This window comes from Condylura cristata, unplaced genomic scaffold (genome assembly GCF_000260355.1).
Source record: "Condylura cristata isolate star-nosed mole 26May11 unplaced genomic scaffold, ConCri1.0 scaffold00032, whole genome shotgun sequence".
In the NCBI taxonomy this organism is placed as follows: domain Eukaryota; kingdom Metazoa; phylum Chordata; class Mammalia; order Eulipotyphla; family Talpidae; genus Condylura; species Condylura cristata.
The window spans coordinates 915,550-936,499 of record NW_004567133.1 but is presented as its reverse complement, the minus strand read 5'-3'; the positions used below and the strand labels follow the sequence as shown (position 1 = coordinate 936,499).

General features: G+C 51.8%; 1 protein-coding gene across 6 annotated transcripts in view; it reads right to left on the bottom strand.

The window, feature by feature from the left end:
* Positions 1-9,032: 9,032 nt before the first annotated feature.
* Positions 9,033-20,950, bottom strand: part of BRAT1 (BRCA1-associated ATM activator 1) — a 16,301-nt gene continuing 4,383 nt past the window's right edge. For 5 of the 6 annotated variants that reach the window (XM_012732023.1, XM_012732020.1, XM_012732021.1 and 2 more), the window contains 12 exons: positions 20,098-20,252; positions 18,584-18,731; positions 17,751-18,123; positions 17,330-17,449; positions 15,251-15,342; positions 14,649-14,767; positions 14,250-14,436; positions 13,965-14,038; positions 13,124-13,226; positions 12,919-13,017; positions 12,569-12,744; positions 11,366-12,278 (listed from right to left, as the gene is read on the bottom strand). In XM_012732023.1, the coding sequence (XP_012587477.1) occupies positions 11,580-12,278; positions 12,569-12,744; positions 12,919-13,017; positions 13,124-13,226; positions 13,965-14,038; positions 14,250-14,436; positions 14,649-14,767; positions 15,251-15,342; positions 17,330-17,449; positions 17,751-18,123; positions 18,584-18,731; positions 20,098-20,252 (2,345 nt within the window). In that variant the 3' untranslated portion in view covers positions 11,366-11,579. Of the gene's footprint in view, positions 9,455-11,365; positions 12,279-12,568; positions 12,745-12,918; positions 13,018-13,123; positions 13,227-13,964; positions 14,039-14,249; positions 14,437-14,648; positions 14,768-15,250; positions 15,343-17,329; positions 17,450-17,750; positions 18,124-18,583; positions 18,732-20,097; positions 20,253-20,950 lie in introns of those variants that run through there. The other variant, XM_012732024.1, reaches the window with a different exon arrangement.

The following is a 20,950-nucleotide window of genomic DNA, read 5'->3' as shown; positions in this document are numbered from 1 at the left end:
CCCGCCGCGCGCCCCCCTCCCTCCCTGCGCGCCCCCTACCTCTCTCTCAGCCGGCCACGGGAAGCCGAGCGGGGCTACGGGCAGCGCGGGCTCGGGCAGGGGCTACGAAAACCGAGGAGGTCCCGGCGTGACGTCAGCGCCGAGGGGCAGGGGCCGCGGAAAGTGTGCCGCGGCCGCCGGGGAGGGGGCGGGCTCTGGGCGGCGCCGCCTCCCTCGAGCCTCGCGCCCACGTGCCAGCCTTCGGCGGGTGCGGCCGGCCCCTGCCCGCCCCCAACCCTCCGCCCCGACCTACGCGGGGCAGGCGGATCTTTGCTGACCTCCGCCAGCCGCCAGCCGGAGGCACCTGGGACACCCTGGCGCTCCCAGAAATTCCCGGGGAGGCTGGCGGTGGGACTGAAGGCGTGGAGCCAGCCATGAGAGAGGTAAGCAGGGTGCTGGGTGAGGCCCCAGGTGAGAGACTTTAGGAGGAGTTTGTTGCCTGAGGCTCCCAGGTGAAAGAGGCAGGTTGGTTAGCACTGCTGAGGTAAACCCTGCATCAGAATTCAGTAATGTGGGGCTGCAACTCCAACATGATTTTTTTATCACTTTGGCCCACCCCCGAACTCCCCTTCATTTGGTGGCTCCCCATTAAAATGCAATAATGATTTTTTGGAACTTTATATATGCAAGACACAATATACTAAATGTTTTAATATATGGCCTCATTAGAGCCTCTTAAAAGCCTGTGTGATACCTTTTTGTTCCCACCTGATGGATGGAAAACTGAGTCAGGAAGTAGATAGGCAGGTGGCAGTGGGGGCTTCATTGCATCATGGGATGCCCTGAGGGTGGCCCCAGTGGCCCTGCTGTCTTCTGTCCTGGAGATCTTTGTCCGGAAACTGAAAGGACTAACAGCCCTGGTCGCCGAGGCCCCAGTGATGAGCCTTGTCTGTGTTGCTCACAGGACAAGAGCCCGTCCTCGGGAGAAGGGCAGCCACAGCTCCCTCCATGATGCCCGCACGTCAGCCTGTCGCCCACTTGCCCCCTACCCCTGGAGAAGAGCTCCTGGGAGGCCGGGAGGGCTTGTGCTGGGGCAGGTCTCAGTGAAGGTAGAGGACAAGTCCTCTGGGCGGTAACTATCACAGGAGGGGGCTGGGGCTGGCCAGGCAGGGCCCCAGGGGCCCCATTACCAGCAGTAAGCAGAGTGGTGTGATTTCGCCAAAATGGATTTGCCCTCATTTGTGGCACCCTGACAGATGGCTGTTAATTCAAGAAGCTAAACAGTTGAGGTGGGGAGACAAGTTCACTGCTCCCCTGAAACAGAGGCTAAGTGGTTAAATTGGTCTCAGATCATAAGAGCTCAGGAGAAGGGGGGGAAAATCTCATCAGAACTCCCTGATATTTCACACACAGACACAGGCTAACCTTGAGCTGGGTTCCAAGGCGAGAGCCAGGAGACTGCAAACAGCCCCTGAAGCAAAAACTCCAGTTATCTGAAGAAAAGCCTCTTCAGACCAGTTCACATGTGGACAGCCGTGTAACTAGCCAGCAAATTTCAGCCAAGTTCACAGTTCTTTGCCCCTAATATGCGCCTGAGTCAATACAACTTAACTCCTTTGTTCTCAGCCTCAGGCACCCAAACCCATATATACTCACTCCCTTAATCAGGGAGATTGGGGCTCACTTCCTGCCTCCTTGTCTCTTCTGTCACAAAACCTGCTGCCATGCCTGATCTTGCAGGTCAGATTGGAAGGCCTTTTGTTCAGGACCTCCCCAAGATTACATGGGCAACCAGAGCGTCTCCTTGCCTCCCAGCCCCTTCCAGCTGTCTCCCAGGGGAGACTTCCCTGTGTACTTTGGGATGTGAGGGGCCCTTTCTTGGTGGTTGGCCCAGCTGGCTGTAGTCAGCTTCCATGAGGTTTCTGTCCCTGCCCACCCCCCCTCCCCACCAAGGGCACTCACTGTCTAGGGTTGCTTGGGTTCCCCCAGCCCCAAGCAACCCTAGACAGTGAGTGCCCTTGGTGGGGAGGGGGCAGGCAAGGCCCTTGGTGAGTGCCCTTGGTGGGGAGGGGGCAGGCAAGGCTCAATCTCACACACACCTTGAGTGAGGGTCATCTTTCTCTAGTCTCCTGATCATGGCAGCTGCCCGGGGCCCTGTCTGTTGGCCACCAGGAGACCTTCACAACAGCTCTGCCAGGCCAGCTGTGAGAATGGCCTGGCCTTGTGCCTCCACCCCCAAGCAAAAAGGACTCCAAGTACAGGGAGGAGCCTGGCCATGAAGGCCGGCATTATGGCTCCCGCTCCCACGAGGAAACTTTCCCCCAAGCTGCCCTTTTCCTCTTTGGAAATCTTTATAAGGGCTTCCTTGGAGCAAAAAGTTGCCCGGTCACCAGCTCCCAGGCAGTCCACCCACCCTACCTGCCCGGCCTCACTCTGGAGAAGTGCCCCCACAAATGACTGAGGGATTTGTCATTATTCCCCCAACACTGCGCAGGAATTTTAAGTCTTATGAAATGGAGGTTCATTATAGAAGATTTACAAATTGCTGAAAAATATAGAAAAAACAAAAGAAGACCCCACAATCCAACCATAAAGGTGTAACCTCTCGACTTTTTTCTCAGGTTTCCTTCAGACCGTTTTTCACATGTAAAAGGTTTTGGTCAGGGGTTTGCACTACATGCTCTTCTGCCGGCAGCTCAGTCACCAGTGCCCTTCCTGTTTGTCAGCAACACCGCCAATGCACACTGCGGCTTTGCTGCATGTGTGAAGAACCTGGTTTCGGACATTTGGGTTTCCCCACCTGTTGCTGTTTTATACACGTCACTCTGTCACTCTCGTCTCCCAGCATCTGTTGCACAGGGATTTGACCCTCCCACCCCCACCTTGGCACAAATCCCTACAGATAGATTGTGGTCACAACACCGCACTTTGTGTGTGACTGAGCTTTCCCCCAGTTACTGCTGCTGTGACAAAACGTTCAGCTCCATGTTCTTTCCTAAAACCAGGCACCACACAGAAAATGTGGGATACCGGCTCTGCGCTGGGGGGACAGCGGGGCAGGAATAGTAATTATGTGTCAGGCCTGGGGCAACATCCTTCCACCCGCCCAAAACTTAGAACCCGCGTTTGCCTGCCCATCCAGGAGGATTTCCACTCTCTCATGGGAGGTGCCCAGTGCCTCCCTGCTCCTTTCAGTTTAGGGCCAGCTGATCCACCCAGCCAGGCCTGGAGGACATGGGGAGAAGGCCTCGGAGTTGGCCTGGGGTCTGCTTGGATGGGGCAGGAGTGCAGGGCCCAGGCTCCCCAAGGGACTGCCTGTGCCTCAGTTTCCCCAGACCACCTGCCCTAGGGTATGTTGAACTATTTCATGGCAGAAATACAGGGGGAATCTGAGGGCATTTCATATGCCTGGAACTGTCCAGGCTGCTATTTTAACTGGCCATTTACTGAGTGTTCACCCTAGGCCAGCCCTAGGTCTCATTCCCTCCCCCCACACACACACCCTTGTAGGAGCCTGCCTATGCTCCCCACACGCTCAGCCAAGCCCAGGTGGGAGTGGGTCTGGCAATACTTATTCCTCCCCAGCCGGGCCCCTGACACGCCTCATCCCCTGGTCCAGGTATAGCCAAGAGCCCTGAGGCTTGGAGGCAATAGAAAACCCTGGTGTTAGAGGCAGGATAGGTGGGGTTGGCCAGCAGCCTGAGCATGAAAAAAGCCCTCCTGAGGCTCTAAGGACAGAGTGAGGCCAGAGCTCCTAGACAGAGCCAGCTACCCAGTTCCAGCCTGTGTCTGCCCTCTGAGCCCCAATTAGCATTCACTCTGGGTCTCTGGACTCTGAAAGCCCTTGTTCCCTCAAGAGAGCAGCCTCAGCAGCTGAGGCCTGGGGGATGGTCTCAGTCACTCCCCTCTACACACACCCAGCGCCTTGCCCCTTGTGGGAGCCTGCTTAGGCACCCCACAGGCTCAGCCAAGCCCAGGTGGGAGTGGGGGTCCCAGAGATCAGGAGTGGGGCTCTGGCAATACCTGCCCCCACCCCCTAAGGGGTCTTGCTCTCAGTCTCTGTCATTTCTTCTTCCCTCCATCTGACTCTTCTCCTCTTGGGTTTTATGTGATCAGGGCTCAGAGAGAATCCCCACATGTCACTTCTTGAGAGCAGAAACAGGAAAACAGAGTGAGGCAGACAGACTTCTGCTTGACACCCACATTCGTCAGGAAGCACCCCTACCCCCAGCAGTATCTGTCCCTGTGAGTATCAGTCTGGCCTCTGGACCTCCGAAGGACACCCCCCTGGGATCTGGACTTTTCATCTTTGGGCTCTGTGTGTGGTCCTAACACCACCATCAATGATAAAGCTGCAACATGGGGTTGAAATGATAAGCTCACAGCAGGGCAGATATGGGGGCGTCCAGGGCTGAGCCAACACACTGCTCAGCCAGCATCTCAACCACAAGCCGCAGCTATACCACGACCAGTTGGGCAGTGAAAGTGATGACGGAATTGGTGGGTGGAAATGTGGTCAGTGCTGGGGCACCCGAGACTTCAGAGCACATGCAGCTGAGCACATCTTCAGGGGAGTGGGTGTTTCAACAGGGTTGGTTTGGTGGGACTGGGAATATCTTGACTCCCAGTGAGGACCTGCCAGCCCCTCCCGTAACATCCTGGCAGATATGCCTGCTCCTGGCTAGGCCACCAGGAACACTGGGAAAGCCTAGAGGTCTGATGGAGAAGATCTCTAGGTGGATCCCTGGCCACGCCAAGCACTGCCTGAGGAGTCCCAGCTTTTTGGTGGGATTGAGTCCTCAGAAACTGTGGCCTAGAAGCTTTGCACAAGCAGGTGGCCCAGGGGAGAGGTCAGTAAGGGCAGGGGGTAAGGGTGGGGTGCCAAGTTGAGTCAGTAATCCTGAAATGTGGACCCTGGTACACAGTAGATCAGAGTCGGGGACCCCCGAAGCATCAGCTTCACCTCCACCCAGAGCTGGGGGGCTGTGGAAATAGCAGGCCACTACCTCCTGGGCTTATGGGGAGCTCCAGCACATCGAAGCCTGCAACCACAATCTCAGAGCCAAAAGGCAGCCCAGAATGAGTCAGGGTACCGAGTACCCAGGCCCACTGCTGAGGCTCTGTGGTCTGGGCCTTCTGCTGCTCCAGTTCGCTCCTGGGATAGTCCTAGCAGGGTACAGAAAAGCAGACACCACAGCCAGCCTGGCAGGAGGAATCTGCAGGGGCTGGAGTCTGGCAGCTGTGAGGTCTAACCTAAGCGCTCAGAGAACAGTCTGTTATGGGAGTTCCTAGTGGGTATTTACCTGGAGGAAACCAGCCTACCTCCCAGATCCTTCTCCTTTGAGTTTCCCCATCCCAGAAATATATCACCCCTGCTCTCTCCCACCCCCTCACCCTCCTGTCACCAGGGAGCATCTGATCAACCTCCAAAAATTGTTTTCCACTACTGCAGCCCCAAGCTAGTCTACCCAGCATCACGAGACCTCACCCAGGTGCCATTCAAGTTACCTTCCCACACATTTGAGGCTTAATAGCAGGTTCTTTCCAGAAACCTTCCCCCACGCCCCCAACACGTCCATCGACACTTACTTGTTCACTGGCTGGCCTCTACCTGGAGCTGCACGCTGCGGGTGGGGCAACAGCCACTCTGTCTTATGCCAGCATCCAGTACGGTGTCCAGCCTGGAGTGAGCGCTCCGCCGAGGGTATGTGCAGGCACGTGTCACGGCAGCACAGAACCCCACCCAGCGCACGCTCGCACCCCTGCCCACTTAGGCTCTCAGCACACCCACATGGACACACCTACCTTCATTCACACGTGTACATACACACCTGCACACACTCGCACCAGCTCACAGCAGCACTGCATACCAGGCCACATGCCCGCTGCACATGCTGCCTGAACCCTCAGTCCCCAGTCACACACGCAGACAGGCTGCCCACTCACACCGGCCCCGCCACCCTCACTCCGACAGGCGCCCGGGCTGCTGTTGCCGCCTCTGCCTACCAGCATGTTTGCCAAGCAGTTTCCATGGTGACACATCTTGGCTCTGACAGGAACAGAGGAATGCAAGGAAGATCGTCTTTGTGGAGATGAGACTTGAGGTCTCTGTTCTTGAGCTCCTGCACAGGCATCAGCATGAGGGGTTGGAGTTCCTTAAATGGAGACAGACCCTACCCCAATCTAGACTTGCAACCTTAGGAGTCTCTGGGACTATTCCTCTGGATTGCCTGCTACAGGTTGTTCAGCCATTCGACAAACCTATATTGATGACTAGGACTGTGAAATTGCCTGAGGCAGAGTACGCGGTGGTGCCAGGGGTTGAAGCACAGTATCTATGAAGCTAACCACAGCCACTGCAACATGAGTTTGATCCCTAGCCAGGGAGCTGATCCACATGGTGCAGCAGACCTCTCCTGTCTTGCTCACAGCTCCCCTTAGCAGTGTATTTCATTTGCTCTCCCTGTTCTGTTCCCCACTGTCACTGGGGGACCCTCTCACTCCCCACACTTCTGCCCTGTACTCCAGTTCCCCAGTACACATAAATCTTTTTTTAAAAATTGCCTGAGGCATGGTCCAGGCTTGTTCCCACCAGCCCACTGAAGGCCCATCCTAGGCATTTACTCCCTGTACAGCCTGGTCAACCCCCTCTTCAAGTTCCTAAATTGCTATTGTTTCAAGTATCTGACTTGAAAACCCGATCAACTCTCTTTCTGGGACCCTAGCTAGCAACTACCAATCTCATGCAACTGAGTGCCCTAATAGCTGCCCCAGGATCCTGAGGACCAGGTAATGTGTGGGTGGTAAACAAACCCACCATATACCTGCCCATACAGGAAAGCATGCAATGAGGTCTGTCTCCGCCTTCTACGCTGAGGCTTGAAGGACCAGTCCATTTACAGGTGGGAGGAGTCAGTGACCTGCCCAAGACCTGGAAGCAGGTGAGTGTGGCCAAGGTACCTGTTACATCAGAGCTTTTCATTGTTACTTTCCCCACCAACACCTATTGAAAAACATGTGCCTCTCCTGATTAACTGCATGTCAGGTCGCAACTGGTGCCATTTTGGGCTCCCTTTCACAGAGAACTGCATGTTAGTTACTACTAGGCAGGACATCTAATGGGCAGGGACCCTCCACTGGGTCCCTCTGGGAGGCAACTGTCCCTGAATGGTAGTGTATAATTCCCCACTAGTCAGTGCTTCAGTGTTCCTAAACTGATGGTTTTCAAATACCTTACCAGCATGTCTGTGCAGTCACATAGCTGGCTCAGAAAATCTAGCCTGTGAGCAGCACAGAGGACCAAGAACAGCAGACACAATGTACCACCCATATGAGTTTCAGATACTGCAATCATTGTACACTGGAGAAGACACGAGCTGGCTGGTCATATCCCCCCCTCTTGCACAAACAGCCCATCACCTTACCCAATATCCTTTATCGTTATGTGTGGCCATGTGACTGAAGAATGGGCATGGAATGGACAGTAATGTGATTTGGGGTCTTGCCCATAAAAACTTCTTAAATGAGCTTCCATGTTCTCCAATTTCTGGATTCCTGGCATGGACCCAAACCCTAGGGGAGCCTTAAGACACATGGGTTGATGACAAAAATGCACAAGAACCAAAGGGTCTGGGTCCCCCAAGTTGATACTCGGAAGGGAGCTCCCAACAGAGTAAAACCTGCAATGCACTGCTCTGTGAGCAATAGACTTGTATCAGTTTAAGACACAGAATTTTAAGGTGTGTTTGATAAGAAATGGATGTTACCGTAACTAATATAGGCAGACTATAAAACTGAGCTTATTACATTTAAAGAAGACAAGCTTAACATTATTGGCACAGAACAGAAAGCTAAATAAGAGGTCATTTTTTTTTTAAGCACAGGTAGAATGTAGCAAATCAAAAGCTGGAAAATACTGAAAGAGTAAAAGATATAGAGGAAAAAGTGAGATCTCAGATTTTTATTAGAGTTCTAAGAGACAAAGAGGATATACACACACAATGGATCAGAGGAATTTTTTTTTAAAGATTTATTTGTGCATACAGAACTGGGGTACAGGCCAGAGGTACAGGGGCGGTGAGAGCATTCCCCAGAGACAGAGTGGGGAGCAGAACAGGCAGATCGTCGAAGTAGACTGCTGAAGGGACCGGGAAGGTGGGGATCTAACTCATGCCAAAGTGGCTGTGCTTTAACCTGCTGCGCCACCAGGGAGGGCCCCAGAGGATAGTTGTTGAGTTTACCAGAACTAAATGAAAAACCTCAATTCACATATTCAATAATTCAGAGAATTCCAAAGGAAATAAAAAGAAATTTTCATCTACATAATAGTAAAACTGCAGAAAACCAAAGCAATGAAGAAAATCTTCAAAGCAGTCACACAGGAGGCCTTCAGAGAATGGCAGTTATATGGACAGCTGAGTGTTTGACCATAACCACGAGGCCAGAGGACAATAGAATGCAGTGTCAGTGTGCTGAGAAAATAGCTGACAGCTTAGAATCTAGGCTAAGTATATGCTCCAAGAAACCACTGAAGGTGCTGTAAATCATATGAAAACATACTTTGTCAGCAGGCTTTTCCTGTGGTGCTAGTTGAAAATGCAGGTCCAAGAATGGCAGTTACCAGAGGGAAGGGAGTTGAATGTGGATGAATTTAGGTGGGACAAGTTAGTGGTGGAGGACAACTACACCTTTGGTGGTAAATATGATGTAGTATATCAAGATGTTGGAGTATAATGCTGTACACCAGAAACATGCATCACAAACCAGTTACATCAAAAAGAAATTACTTAAAGAATGTGTGGAACTTTCCTGGTGGTGCAAAGGGTTAAGTCTCAGTACTGTGAAGTTATCTGCAGCCACTGAGCAGGAGTTCGATCCCCAGGCAGGGAGCTGACCCATATGGCAGTGACTTCTCCTGTCTCACCTGCTGCTCCCCTCAGCAGGGGATTTCAGTCAATCTGCCTATTCTGCTCCCCACTCTATCTCTGGTGAATCCTCACCCTTTCCCCTCACCTCTGGTCTGCACCCCAGCTCCTATATGCATAAATAATCTTAAAAAAAAAAAAAAAAAGGCAGGCTCATGAGCCCCACTAGACCTACTGCTTCAGAAACTCAGATATAGGGTCCAGGAATCTACCCACACCAGGTGACTGGCAAGCTCACATGTGTGACTTTGCAAGAGACAGTTGCTGAAAAGGCTGACGGGACATTGGCATCAAGAGCTGTTTCCCAGCTGCAGGCACGGGAAGCCTGGATACGTGTAAGCAGGAATGTGATAATGACCAGCTAGATCACTTTGGCAGCCAGAGGGAAACCAACTGGAAGGAGGGAAGAATGATGGAATGAGCTCCATTAAGAAGTGGCTGCAGAGGCAGTGGATCTTGAGAGGCAGTGGATGCAGTTGTGTTGTGATGTCCTGTGCGCAGTCCTGTCTTACCCAGTGCAGTTTAATCAGATGGTAGTGAATGTACAGCCCCTGGGATCAGATAAAAATCTCAGTAAGAGTCCCAAAGTGGGGTGTGAGGCTGGTGTATGGAGGCAGGGTGAAATCACTTGGAGGAAGCAGGCAGAATAGGAAGAGAACAGGCAATCCCACAAACCCAGGCCCCACAACAGCAAGTGAGCGTGCTGACCACGCCCTTGGCGAAGGACACATTGCTGAATATTTTACTCCTGTCTCAGTTCTCACCAGCAAAATGAGGTTTATTCCCATTTTACTGATAAGGCCACTAGGATGAAAAGATTATTTATCCAAGGGCAGAAGGTGGTAGTCAGCCATTTGGTGGGATAGCTGCCCTCAGTGATAGTGAGGTAAGAGTCCACAAGGCCTTTGCCATGAATGCCAAGTTCTGCTGACACCTCACCAGCTGCATTCCACAGAGCAGTCTAGCAGGGCATCCTGCTCACTCTTCAACCACAAGTTTCCCTGACATGGGAAAGGCAACAGGTTTTCCAGAGGCTGTGGGGCTTTCACATCTCAACCTGACCTGAAAACTGGAGCTAATAGGATTTGGTCAAATGCTTTTCCTGCATCTACTAATGTGACTGATTTTCTCCTTTATCCTGCTGATGTGATGTACTACATTGATTTTCAAATGTTAAACCAGACTTGCATACCTGATAATTCCCACTTGATCCTGGTCTATGATCCCTTTCAAACATTGTCAGATTCAATTTGCTATTTTGTTGAAGATTTGTGCAGCTATATTCATGGGATATTGTTCTGCAGGTCTTTTCTTAGAATGTCTGGTTTTATTAGGGAACCATTGGGCTTACAGAGTTAGAAGTACTGCCTGTGTTTCTGTCTTTTGGAAGAGATTGTGTTGAATGGGAATCATTTCTTCATTGAGTGTTTCATAGAATTCACTTCTGTAAGATTATTATGGATTCAATTTACTTAGTGGAAATAAGTCTATTCAAATAGTCTATCTCTTCTAGTGCAAGTTTTGGCAGACTTTTAAGGAACTGGTCCATTTTGTCAGGTTATCAAATGTCCCAGTGTAAGTTACTCAGTTTTCCTTTATTATCTTTTGGATGTCTGGGATCTGATGTCCCATCCTTTGTTTGAGAGTAACAATTTGAGTCCTTTTTTTTTTCTTAGCCTGGCTAGAGAATTATCAGCTTTTGATTTACATGATTTTCTCCACTGATTTTCCTGGTTTTAAGATCACTGTTTCATTGTCCTTTTCTTCTTACTTTGAATTTAATTTGTTCTTCTTTTTCTAGATTTCTAAGGTGTAGATGTTTCTTTTTTTCCTAATATATGTATTCAGTGCTGTAAATTTGCTACTATGCTCTGCTTCTGCTCTTTCACACAAATTTTGTTCCATTTCCCTGTACTTAAAAATATTTTAACATTTCTCTTGAGGTTTCTTCTTTGGTCACACCAGATGCTTTAGAATTCTAGAACACTTACCTCTGGGAAGCAAATAGCAAAATCCCCATTTGCAATGAGCAAAAAAGTTCTAAGAAGAAGCAGTGTACCCAGGTCACAGGGCCTGGAAATGGAAGCGCTGGAACTGATGCTTCTGGGAACTGGCCTGAGCTCAAGTTCTCCTGACACTGCCTGGTCAGTGGGAGGGTAGGCCTTGAACTGCCCGGGGAGATCCTGGCGATTCAGAGGCTGGACTCCCTGGTCTTGATTGGACCTGGAACCATTATCTTGAGGGGCCAGTCTAAGGCCAGACACTTTCCAGTCAGCGACCTACTTTCTGACCTGTGGGTGTTCCTGGGGCACAATGGAGTCCAAGTGGAAACCTCACACCCTCCATGTCCACAAAGCACAAGCCTGTCCTGCAGAAGAATCCTTCCTCAGATATTCCTTTAAGCTCCACCACACCTGGGATCTACAGGTGAGCACTTCCAAAACACAGTGCTGACTCAGTAGCACTGTCAAAGACCATTTATTTTGAGTAGAAAATAAGCCATGTCTTTAAAAATACATCACAATGTGGAATTCTTTGACCTTCTGGTCTTTCCTGGTCCCAGTTTTCCTGGAGGGTTCCCTATGCAGCCAGGCCAGCTGGAGCTCTCAGGATAACTAGGGCCTAAGGCAAGGATATGGTACAGTGGGTAGGCTGGGAAGTAGTCCCCAGGTCACCTCAGTAGCAATCAGCCTCATTATCCCCCAGGATGCCTGCAGTGGCCAGCATGTCCTGCAGCAGTGACTGAGGACTCTTCTCCACGTGGTCACTACTCTCTGCCAGTGCTCCCCTAAGGCCCTCCAGGTCCAGAGATCTCAGCACAGCAAGCACAGCTTTAGGCTCCAGGTCCTCCAGGGACTGGCCCTGCTCACCTGCCCGCCATCTCTGCAGAGCAGCCTCCACAGCAGCTGTGTCAGGGTTGCTCCCCACCTCCTGCGGGGCATCACTGGGAGTAGTCTTGGCCCTCAGAAAAAGGAGGAGGTCACAAGACTTCTGGGCCACAGGTCGGTCACAGTCAAACAAGGCACGAAACGCAAACTCAAAGAGCCGCACTCGGCAGAGAGACTGTAGGGCCTGGGTCTGTGGGCCGGATGGGCCCACCTTGGGAAGGGTCGCAATATAGGGACAATGGACGTCAGGCTGGCCAAGCATCTGCACCAGGAACACCAGTGCCAGCTCTAGGCCCTGTGCCCGGACCTCCCAATCCAGGTCCTGGCTTGCCACCTGGAGCACTCTGGTCACAAACTGTTCCAGGTCAGTGGCCACATCAGCATGGCCGTCCCTCAGCCACTCAGTGAAGACCTGCATGGCAGCCCGGCGAGGGAAGCCCTCTGAGTCAGTGGAGAGGATGTGCAGAAGCTCCGTGAGCAGTCCTGTCTAGAAGACAGAGCACAGGGATGAGAGGGGACTGGGAGGGTCTTATGCCAAGACACATTACTGCAGAGGGAACCCCATACAGCAAGGACCAGGCTAACTTGGCTTCGCTACCACTTAGCGATCTGTGAAACAGGGTTGACCATATCCAAATGAGGGGGTGATAGGAGTGCTGGGAGGCTAAGCAAAAGAACACAGGGGAAGGAGAGCCCTGGGCTCAGCCCATCCACAACAGCAGACCCACTCCACCCCAGGTATCAGTCACACAGAGTTATGTATGTGCTGGCTCCTACCTCCTGGCCCCTTGGGTGCTCAGAGCTGGTGGGAGTGGTATACAACCCCCAACTAGAGAGCTGCCCCATGGTGGTCACTGCACTCGCACGGACGTAGCTTTCAGGGTCTCTCAGGAGCTGCTTGGCAAGTCTGGGCACTTCCGAGTCGAGGAGCACATGTCTGAAGTCAGCTTGCCCTGGGGATCAAGTGGCCACAACCAGCTGTGACCAAGGACTGAGCCTGCAGCCTCCCCTCCCCCATCCCCCTGAAGGTTACCAGGGTATGCCCAGCTCCCAAAGCCAACAGGAAGTGATCAAGTGTGCTAAGGCCTGGCAAAACTGCCAGGCTGCCTTCCATGCCCCTCACTCACCTCCCCAGCGTCTGGATATCTGGGTCAGGAACTCCAGGCTCGAGTCCCTCACCTCCCAGCAAGGGCTGCAGAGGCGCTTCTGGAGCACAGGAAGCAGTTCTGGGGCAGGAGGGGTTGCTCAGAGAGACCCAGGTCTTCCCATCCAGCCTCCAGGTGCCTCCACCCTTGTAGCTCCCACAGTTTACCCCAGGAACAGCAGGGTTACCTCTGAGAAACAGCTGGATAGGAGGGTCTAGATCACAACTGCTAGGGGTTGTGGGTGAGCTCAGGAGCCACCCCAGTGTGGCCTGGAAGGTCTTCTTCAGAACCTGAAGTAGGCAGAGCAGAGATGAGGGCTATGAGGGGCATTAGGCGGTAGTGAGCTGAACAACCTGCCCTGGTCAGCTCCCATCAGACCCTGCCCACTTCCTGTATGTCCCTGCCCCTGTCCTGGGGCACAGCATGGGGATAGGGTGCAGGAAAAGGAACAGTTGCCTTTGACTTTATGAGGCATAAGCATCTGGCATCCGAAAAACTGACATTCCAAACTGGGGATATGAGATTTCTACAAGATTTTTAAAGAAAGTTTTTTCTTAAAGCTTTAGGATCCACCAAGCCTTTCAGCCAAATTTCCCACTGTCTACTCGGTAGCGTGAGCATCAAAACTGCACCCAGCAAAGCCTTTTAGTGGGGCATAAATGCAGGGGTGTTTTTGCAGACGTTAAAAGTCTGGGCCCACAACTGAGATGGAAAAAGGCACAAAATGATGTAAAAATAAACTATTATATTAAAAAATAAAATTAAATAAAAATTCAAAAGGATTTGTTAAGAAAAAAAAAGCTTGGGCCCAAAGCCCAGGACCATGCTGGCTCCAGTTAGAATTCCCTGCTTCCACAATCCAGCACACCCTGGTATTCAATTTTCACTGACATGGGGCCCTAGCAAGCCCTAGGCAGCCACCTGACTTTCCAGACCCACTTCGCAAAGCAATCCACATAAGCCCTGTAAGGGCTCCCCATCTCTGCTCCCCTTCTCTTCCCCCATCCCCCTTGCACCCATGCCTGTACCGTGGGGCTAGAGTCAGGGCTCTGGAGATATTCCAGGAGAATGGCAAACACCTGCATCACCAACTCTGGGGGGCCTGTGAGAGATGCAGATGAATGAGAAACCCCAGTCCCTCACCCCTGGCCTCCCCAGCACAGGAGGAAACATGTCAACCCAAAGAGAGCAGAGGAAGGATGCCTCTGACATGGAGTCCCACCCTGCCCAGGGACGAATGCAAGAGTCCCATGTGACTCTCAGCAGAAGGCTCAGGCATGACACCCAAGTTGTGCAAAGATGTTCTTGCTCACCTGTCCCCTGAGACAGAGTCCCCAAAAAGTCCAGGGCTGCTCGCTGGACCCGGACACAGCCCACCAGGATGCCACAAAGGCGGCCCCCCACATCAGAGGTGGGGGCTGCTGAGCCATTGCAGAACCTCAGTATTGTCACCACTGCTCCAAGGAGAGGTGCCTGGGGCCAAGGCGAAGGACACTGAGGCTGGGGAAGAAAGGTTGGTCAGCGCAGGCCAAAGGTCTCCTTCCAGGTCTGCTGCCCCATGCTTCACTCCCCCTTTCAATCTTTCCCTCTATCTAAATAGCAGGAGGCCTTAGAGCTAGGCCTGAGTCAATGCCTAGTCCCACTAAGGAGTTGGTCCTGGAGCCACTTTACCCATGGTCTGAACTGACATGAGCAGCCAGGGCCACACCTACCAGTTGCTGTAGCACCTCCAGGTGGGCCAGAGTCCGGCACAGGAGACCCACATAGGCTGACTTGGAGGACAGGAGCACATCCATTGTCACTGAGTCACCCTCAGTCCCATCCAGCAAAGCTAGAGGCCAAACCAGAAACAACTCCCAGTGAGCGGGCATTCCCTATATGGCTGCAACAGGTCTTCCCACCCCCAGGCCAGCACCCCACGACAGAGACCAGTATGCTAAAAGGTGGACTCCAAGACTCAGAGTGGGTGGCTTAAGCAAGGTGACAGGATCTGAACCTATCTGCAGGGCTTTCTAGCATCAGTGCCAGATTATGCATCTGTCCTGGGTCAGAAAGCACCAGCTACCTGAGTCTGAGGTAGGGGTGAATGGCCGTTGCTCTGGGGCCAGTCCAGATAATGCCCACTGGTGATGGCATTGTCCCATTGATGCTGGGGTAGGGGCATAAAGGGAAAAATCACACTTGGGATAATGCCCTGGACACCTTCACTCTTATTAGAGGACAAGCCTGTACTCTGCTACCCCAAGCCACAGGATGTGCTCAGACCCTAGGATCGTGCCCTCCTACACCTGCCCAGTCTTCCCAAATTGTGTACCTGGGAGCCCAGGAGCCTGAGCTGTGGCTGTCAGGACACAGGCAAGGGGCTGGAGGAGAACATCAAAAGCTTGGGCCTTCAGTGCCTGTTGGCTGCAGACAGAGAACACAGTGAACACACCCTCGTACTGAGGCTCACTGGACCCCATTAATGGCCCTAGCAAGTCTGAAGCCAAGGGCCTGGTGCTGGGGATCTGGACACCCGGTGGAGAAACAACTTCCCTGCTGTCACCCAGACTGTGGACTCAGGTGTAGACTCCATGGGGACTGCTAGAAAGCATCTCCCAGGCCCCAAGGAATGAAAGGCCTAGCCACACCCAACCCAGTGAGCACTGACCATAGGCACTGGGGTCCCCTCCTTCCAGGAACATTCTAGTGGTTCATCTGCTGTTCAGTTGAGATGCTCTTTTCTTTTTTTGTTAAAGATGTATTTATGCGTACAGAACTGGGGTACAGGCCAAAGGTGCAAGGGCGGTGAGAGTTCTCACCAGAGACAGAGTGGGGAGCAGAATAAGCAGATCAATGAAGCACACTGCTGAGGGGAGCAATGGGTGGGTCAGGAGATGTCTGCTACATCATGTGGGTCAACTCCCTGGCCAGGGATCAAACTTGTGCAGTGACTGCAGATGCAGACAGCTTCACAGTGCTGTGCTTCAACACACTGCACCACGAGGGAGGGCCCTGAGATGCCCTTTTCAGGGCCCTCCCTCATGGTGCAGTAGGTTGAAGCACTTATCTCAAGTGCATGGACTGGGACAGGGTAGGAGATGATGCTAGCACAGAGCTCTCCATCCAGGCTAGTCATTCATCCATCATTCTCCCTTTGGACTGCTCCTTCTCTGGACACTAAGAGACCCTGGAGCCCAGAGAGGGGCTTATGTGCCTCCCTCTTTTTTTCCCTCCCTCCCAGGAAGCTGTCCAGAGTGTCCCTGCTTACAAGCCCCTCCCCTACCCATATCAAATAGACCCTAACACCCACCCTGGTGTATGCACAGACCAGAATTCAGCTGTGGTTGCTAAGAGAGCAATGATAAAAGTCTTGTTTTTCTCTGGGAAGCCTATATAGCTTTTGTTAGAATAAAGTATATCATAAAGAGGGTACAGAGCCTGGGGGGAGGGGCCTGGTGGCTCAATGGGTTAAAGCGCAGCACTGCAAAGCTAGCCACAGGCGCTTAGCAAGAGTTCAATCCCCTGACAGGGAGCTGACCCACATGGCGCAGCAGACCTTTCCTGGCTCGCCCACTGCTCCCCTCAGCTGTGTACTTTGTCAACCTACCAGCTGTGTTCCCCACTCTGACTCTGGTGAATCTTCTCACCACTCCTGCACCTCTGGCCTGTACCCCAGTTCTGAATACATAAATAAATCTTAAAAAAGAGAGAGAGGGGGCCCTCCCTGGTGGTGCAGCGGGTTAAAGCACAGCACTGAAAAGCTAAAGCCACTTCCGTATGAGTTCGATCCCTGCCTGCCCCGGAGGTGACCACATAGTGTGGCAGACCTCTCCTGACCCGCTCATTGCTCCCCTCAGCAGTGTACTTCGTCAATCTGCCTGTTCTGCTCCCCACTCTATGGTGAAGCCTCTCGCTGCCCCTGAGCCTCTGGCCTGTACTCCAGTTCTGTATGCACAAATAAATCTTTAAACAAAAAAAGAGGGGAGGGACCTCCCTGGGGACATAGCGGGTTAAAGCACAGCACTAAGAAGCTAAAGCCATTTTAGCATGAGTTCGATCGCCACCCCAGAGGTGACCACATGGCGTGGCAGACCTCTCCTGACTGCTGTTCCACTGCTCCCCTCAGCAGTGTACTTTGTTAACCTGCCTGTTCTGCTCCCCACTCTGTCTCTGGTGAATCCTCTTACCGCCCCTGCACCTATGGCCTATACCCCAGTTCTGAATGCATAAAAATAAATCTTAAAAAAAGAGCGAGCACAGAAGCCACAGCCTATTACAGTGTCTTAGTGATGTCATGCTCTGCCTCTGACTGTTGTCTGGTCTCCGAAGCTTCTTGGGAAGTTCCCTGATTATGGTAGCCATATGGAGACCTTTTTAACTGCACCTGCACAAAGTAAAGCCCAATCCTTACCAGTCCTGCAGTTTCAGGATGCCCAAAGCCAAAGGCCCTGAATGTGTGGGGTTCAGGTGGCTCAGTGTCTGTGACAGTGTCTCCCATAGGCCACAGTCTGATGAACTCAACACAGAAGAACTGCAGAAGAGATGCAGAAAGAGAACATTATTCCTCTACCCATGCCAAAGTCCTTAGGGTGCCCGGGAGGGCTACAAGGCCTGAGGCTGGTGTGCCCAGCTAAGACAGAGGGTCTTTCCTAAGTCTGTGGGTTTTTAAGAAGCCTCTGGGTTTTCTCTACTCAAGGTTATCAGAGCCAAAGAGAAACAGTCCCTATGTAACAGCTTAAGGCTTCCTGAGAAAAACAAGCATGCCAGTTCTTGCCTGTTCCCAACTGCACCCCCACTCCCATGTGCCACCAGTTGTGTCCCAGGGACCTGACCGGGCCACACTGAGGAGAAGGTCCACCAGCGAGTGTGCAGCCGGGACAGGGTCTTTTTCAAGCAGACAGGTCACCAGGGGACTCAGCTGCACCCAAAGGACTTCGGCCCAAGGGCTGTGGCAGTGCCCAAAAGTGGTAGTCAGGACATTCAGGGCCTGCGTGATCCTTGGAGCCGCCATCGAGCGCAAGGACTCCTCAATGTGACCCACGATCTTCTGGGCACACGGCGGCCAGCCGGCAGTCTGCGGGCTAGGACGCTCCCCAGGTAGGCTGTCCATCGACAGAGCCAGGATATGCACCAGGAGCTGGCTGGCTGCTGAGGCCACAAACAGGCTGGGGTCTCCCTGAAGGGAGAAGATGGTATCAACAGCACCTTGGGGAAGGGGGGTAAGGGTGGAGAAGACAGGAGTCAGAGGAACAGTCTACATCCCTCAGAGACTTGTCACCAGACACAGGAAAAGACTTAAAAAAAAATAGCACATTTAGGAAGCCCTATTCCCTCCCTCCCCTAGGCTCAGAGTTGAGGAGTCAGAAAAAAGGCTTCCAAAGGCACCTGGCACATCTCCTCCCACTTTAAACCATGGTGGTTTTGATTCTTTCTGATTAGTTTCAAAGCCTCCCAGAGGCCTGACCTGACCACCATACAAATCATAGGTGTGACCCTCAAGAGGCCTTTGCTCTTCCTGGTGTGATGCATGTGTTCCTTACAACAGTCTTGTGATACCAGTCATTTCCACAGGGGAGATGAAGCCCAGCAAGGTACAGTGATTTCCCTGCAGTCACACAACAGTAAGCGTGACAAGGCCACAGGCTGAAAGCAGGCAGACACTCACCACAGTTGGCCAGGAAATGTAGGGCACTGGGGTGCTGAGCCAGGGAGCGCAGGCCCTGGATCCAGCCACTGCGCACACCAGGGGATGTCCAGGCAGCTTGGCTAAGGGGGCCTGCCTCCCCAAAAAGTCCAGGCAGCAACTCCCCCTGCTGGGAAGCAGAGAAGAAGCGATTACCTGGGCATGTTCCCAGGGACAGGCAGCACAGATGACTTTCCTGTTATTCAGGGCTGGCAGAGACATTTCTCTGGGGAACTTTCTCACAAACTGCTACTACAATGTGCTAGTGAGAAGGCGTGCTTGGGAGATGACAGGTAGATCCCTGCAGTCAGTGGCAGCCATGGCTGTTCACTCTGCCTCCCAGGGGGAGTATTCCAGAAGAAGAGCTGGGTTTAAATAAAACTTCAGGAATCCCCCCAACAGCATTACCACTTTACCTCCAAGGCCTACCTATGATGATGTCAGTAGTTCAAGGACCCCAACCTCTCCATAAATTGCTTGACTCCAAAGCTTAGCATATGGGTCTTCCAGGGTACCCACCCTCCTTCAGGGGAGGTTCTGTCCTATCTGTCCTCAGTTGTCCAAACTCTACAATCCAACTCCAAATCTACACCCCATGAAGTTGAATGCCACTCAGTCCCCAACAGTTTATGAATGTCATGGTACCATTGCACATTTCTCACATCTCTTACCACATGTACAAGGTTCCTGTTGGCCACTATATTTCAGCACAGTGGAACACACTGTGAACACAGCAGCACACTGGTGCTGCCTATTATTAAAACACACTCATGGGTGTAGTTATTCACTCTGAGCTTTACTTGTCTTGAGTCTAACAATGGAGGTCAGAGCCTTGCCCAATCTAAGCCACTGGGCATCTTGTTCAGCTACAGCCCACCTTCAAGGGATAAAACCCTCTACTCATATTGGACTCTAGAATAAAGGACCCTGGGATCACAAAGACACACTTTCAATCACTCAAGGAAGAGAGTCTAACTCTACAGAGATTCTGAGGCCCTAAGAGGTGGTTGCTGCCTTCAGCTCATTGGGGAGGCCCTCTGTTGAATCTGCTAAAGAGGCCCCCTATGCCCCGCCAAAGTTATAGACAGTTCACAATGGGAGGGTACAAAGGCTCAGCCTTGAGCAGACTGTCTGTATGGCCTGGATCTTGTTAATCTTCATAACCACCAAGTCCAAACAAGACAGATATGATTCTTATCTCTGTTATAGGGAGGAATCAAGGGCTTAGGAGGCTTGTGACCTTGGGCAAGATCATCTAGCAGATGAGTGACAAAGCATCAACCCCAGGCCTGTCTTAATCCAAAATGCTCACCCCTTTGCCCCAACATCACTCTTGGTGAGTTTTCAAAGGGAGGGTTATATTCAGGCATAAAATCTTGCAGTACAAGCCACATTTCAAAGTCTCAGGAGTTGTGACAGCCAACACCACTTATGCACCTACAGGAAAAGCAGCAGCCTCCTCTTGGTGGGTCACTCAGGGCAGCGACCAGGCTCACCTGAAGATACTGGAAGCAGTTTTCTTGGGCTGCAAACACCCCTGCGAGGCGGAGTGAGAAGGAGAGGACTCTTGAGTTAAGGTCCAGGGGTTTCAGCATATGGAACAGCAGCTCTACCAGGCAAGGATTCTCCTGTAGTAACAAGAGACTGGACCCTGGAGATGGTCCAGTGGGGAGCATGTCACTTGGGCACAGTACTACGTGTCCCCCTAAAGGACTGCTCTTCTAACAATTCCCAGGTCCCTCTGCACTCAAGCAGTGAGATTTAGCATTCTCATTCTCATTTCCCCTTGCAGCAAAGGATTCATAACTTCAATTCAATGAGGGGGACAAACAAGAAAACAACCTCAACAATGGGGAATGGACATAGACAAGAAATACAAATGGCCACAAGCCTGAAAAAAATATTCTGCTAGTTGATTATGTAAAAGAAATCCAAATTTCTACCTTTACCTCTCGAATGGATCCTTTTATCTTAAACTGAGAAAATTGGATACAAAGAATTATGATGGAGTGGGGATTTGTTTCTAGTGCTGGCATCCAAAACTTCTACACCCAACTACACTGTTGTTCTAAAGCACTCACTAGGAAGAAAGACAATTTGAAGCAAAGGTGGGAAGAGCCCTTGCTGAAACAACTACTAAAGACTATCAGCAAGAATGAAAATGAGCAAAGAACAGAGAAGAAGCAGAGAGACCAGTAAGTGTGAGTAAATTTAATACAGCACTAACTTTACCAACTTCACCAATTAAAAATAACTTTTGGCCCTCCCTGGTGGCGCAGCGGGTTAAAGCACAGCACTAAGAATCTAAAGCCGCTTCCGCATGAGTTCGATTCCCGCCTGTCCCGGAGG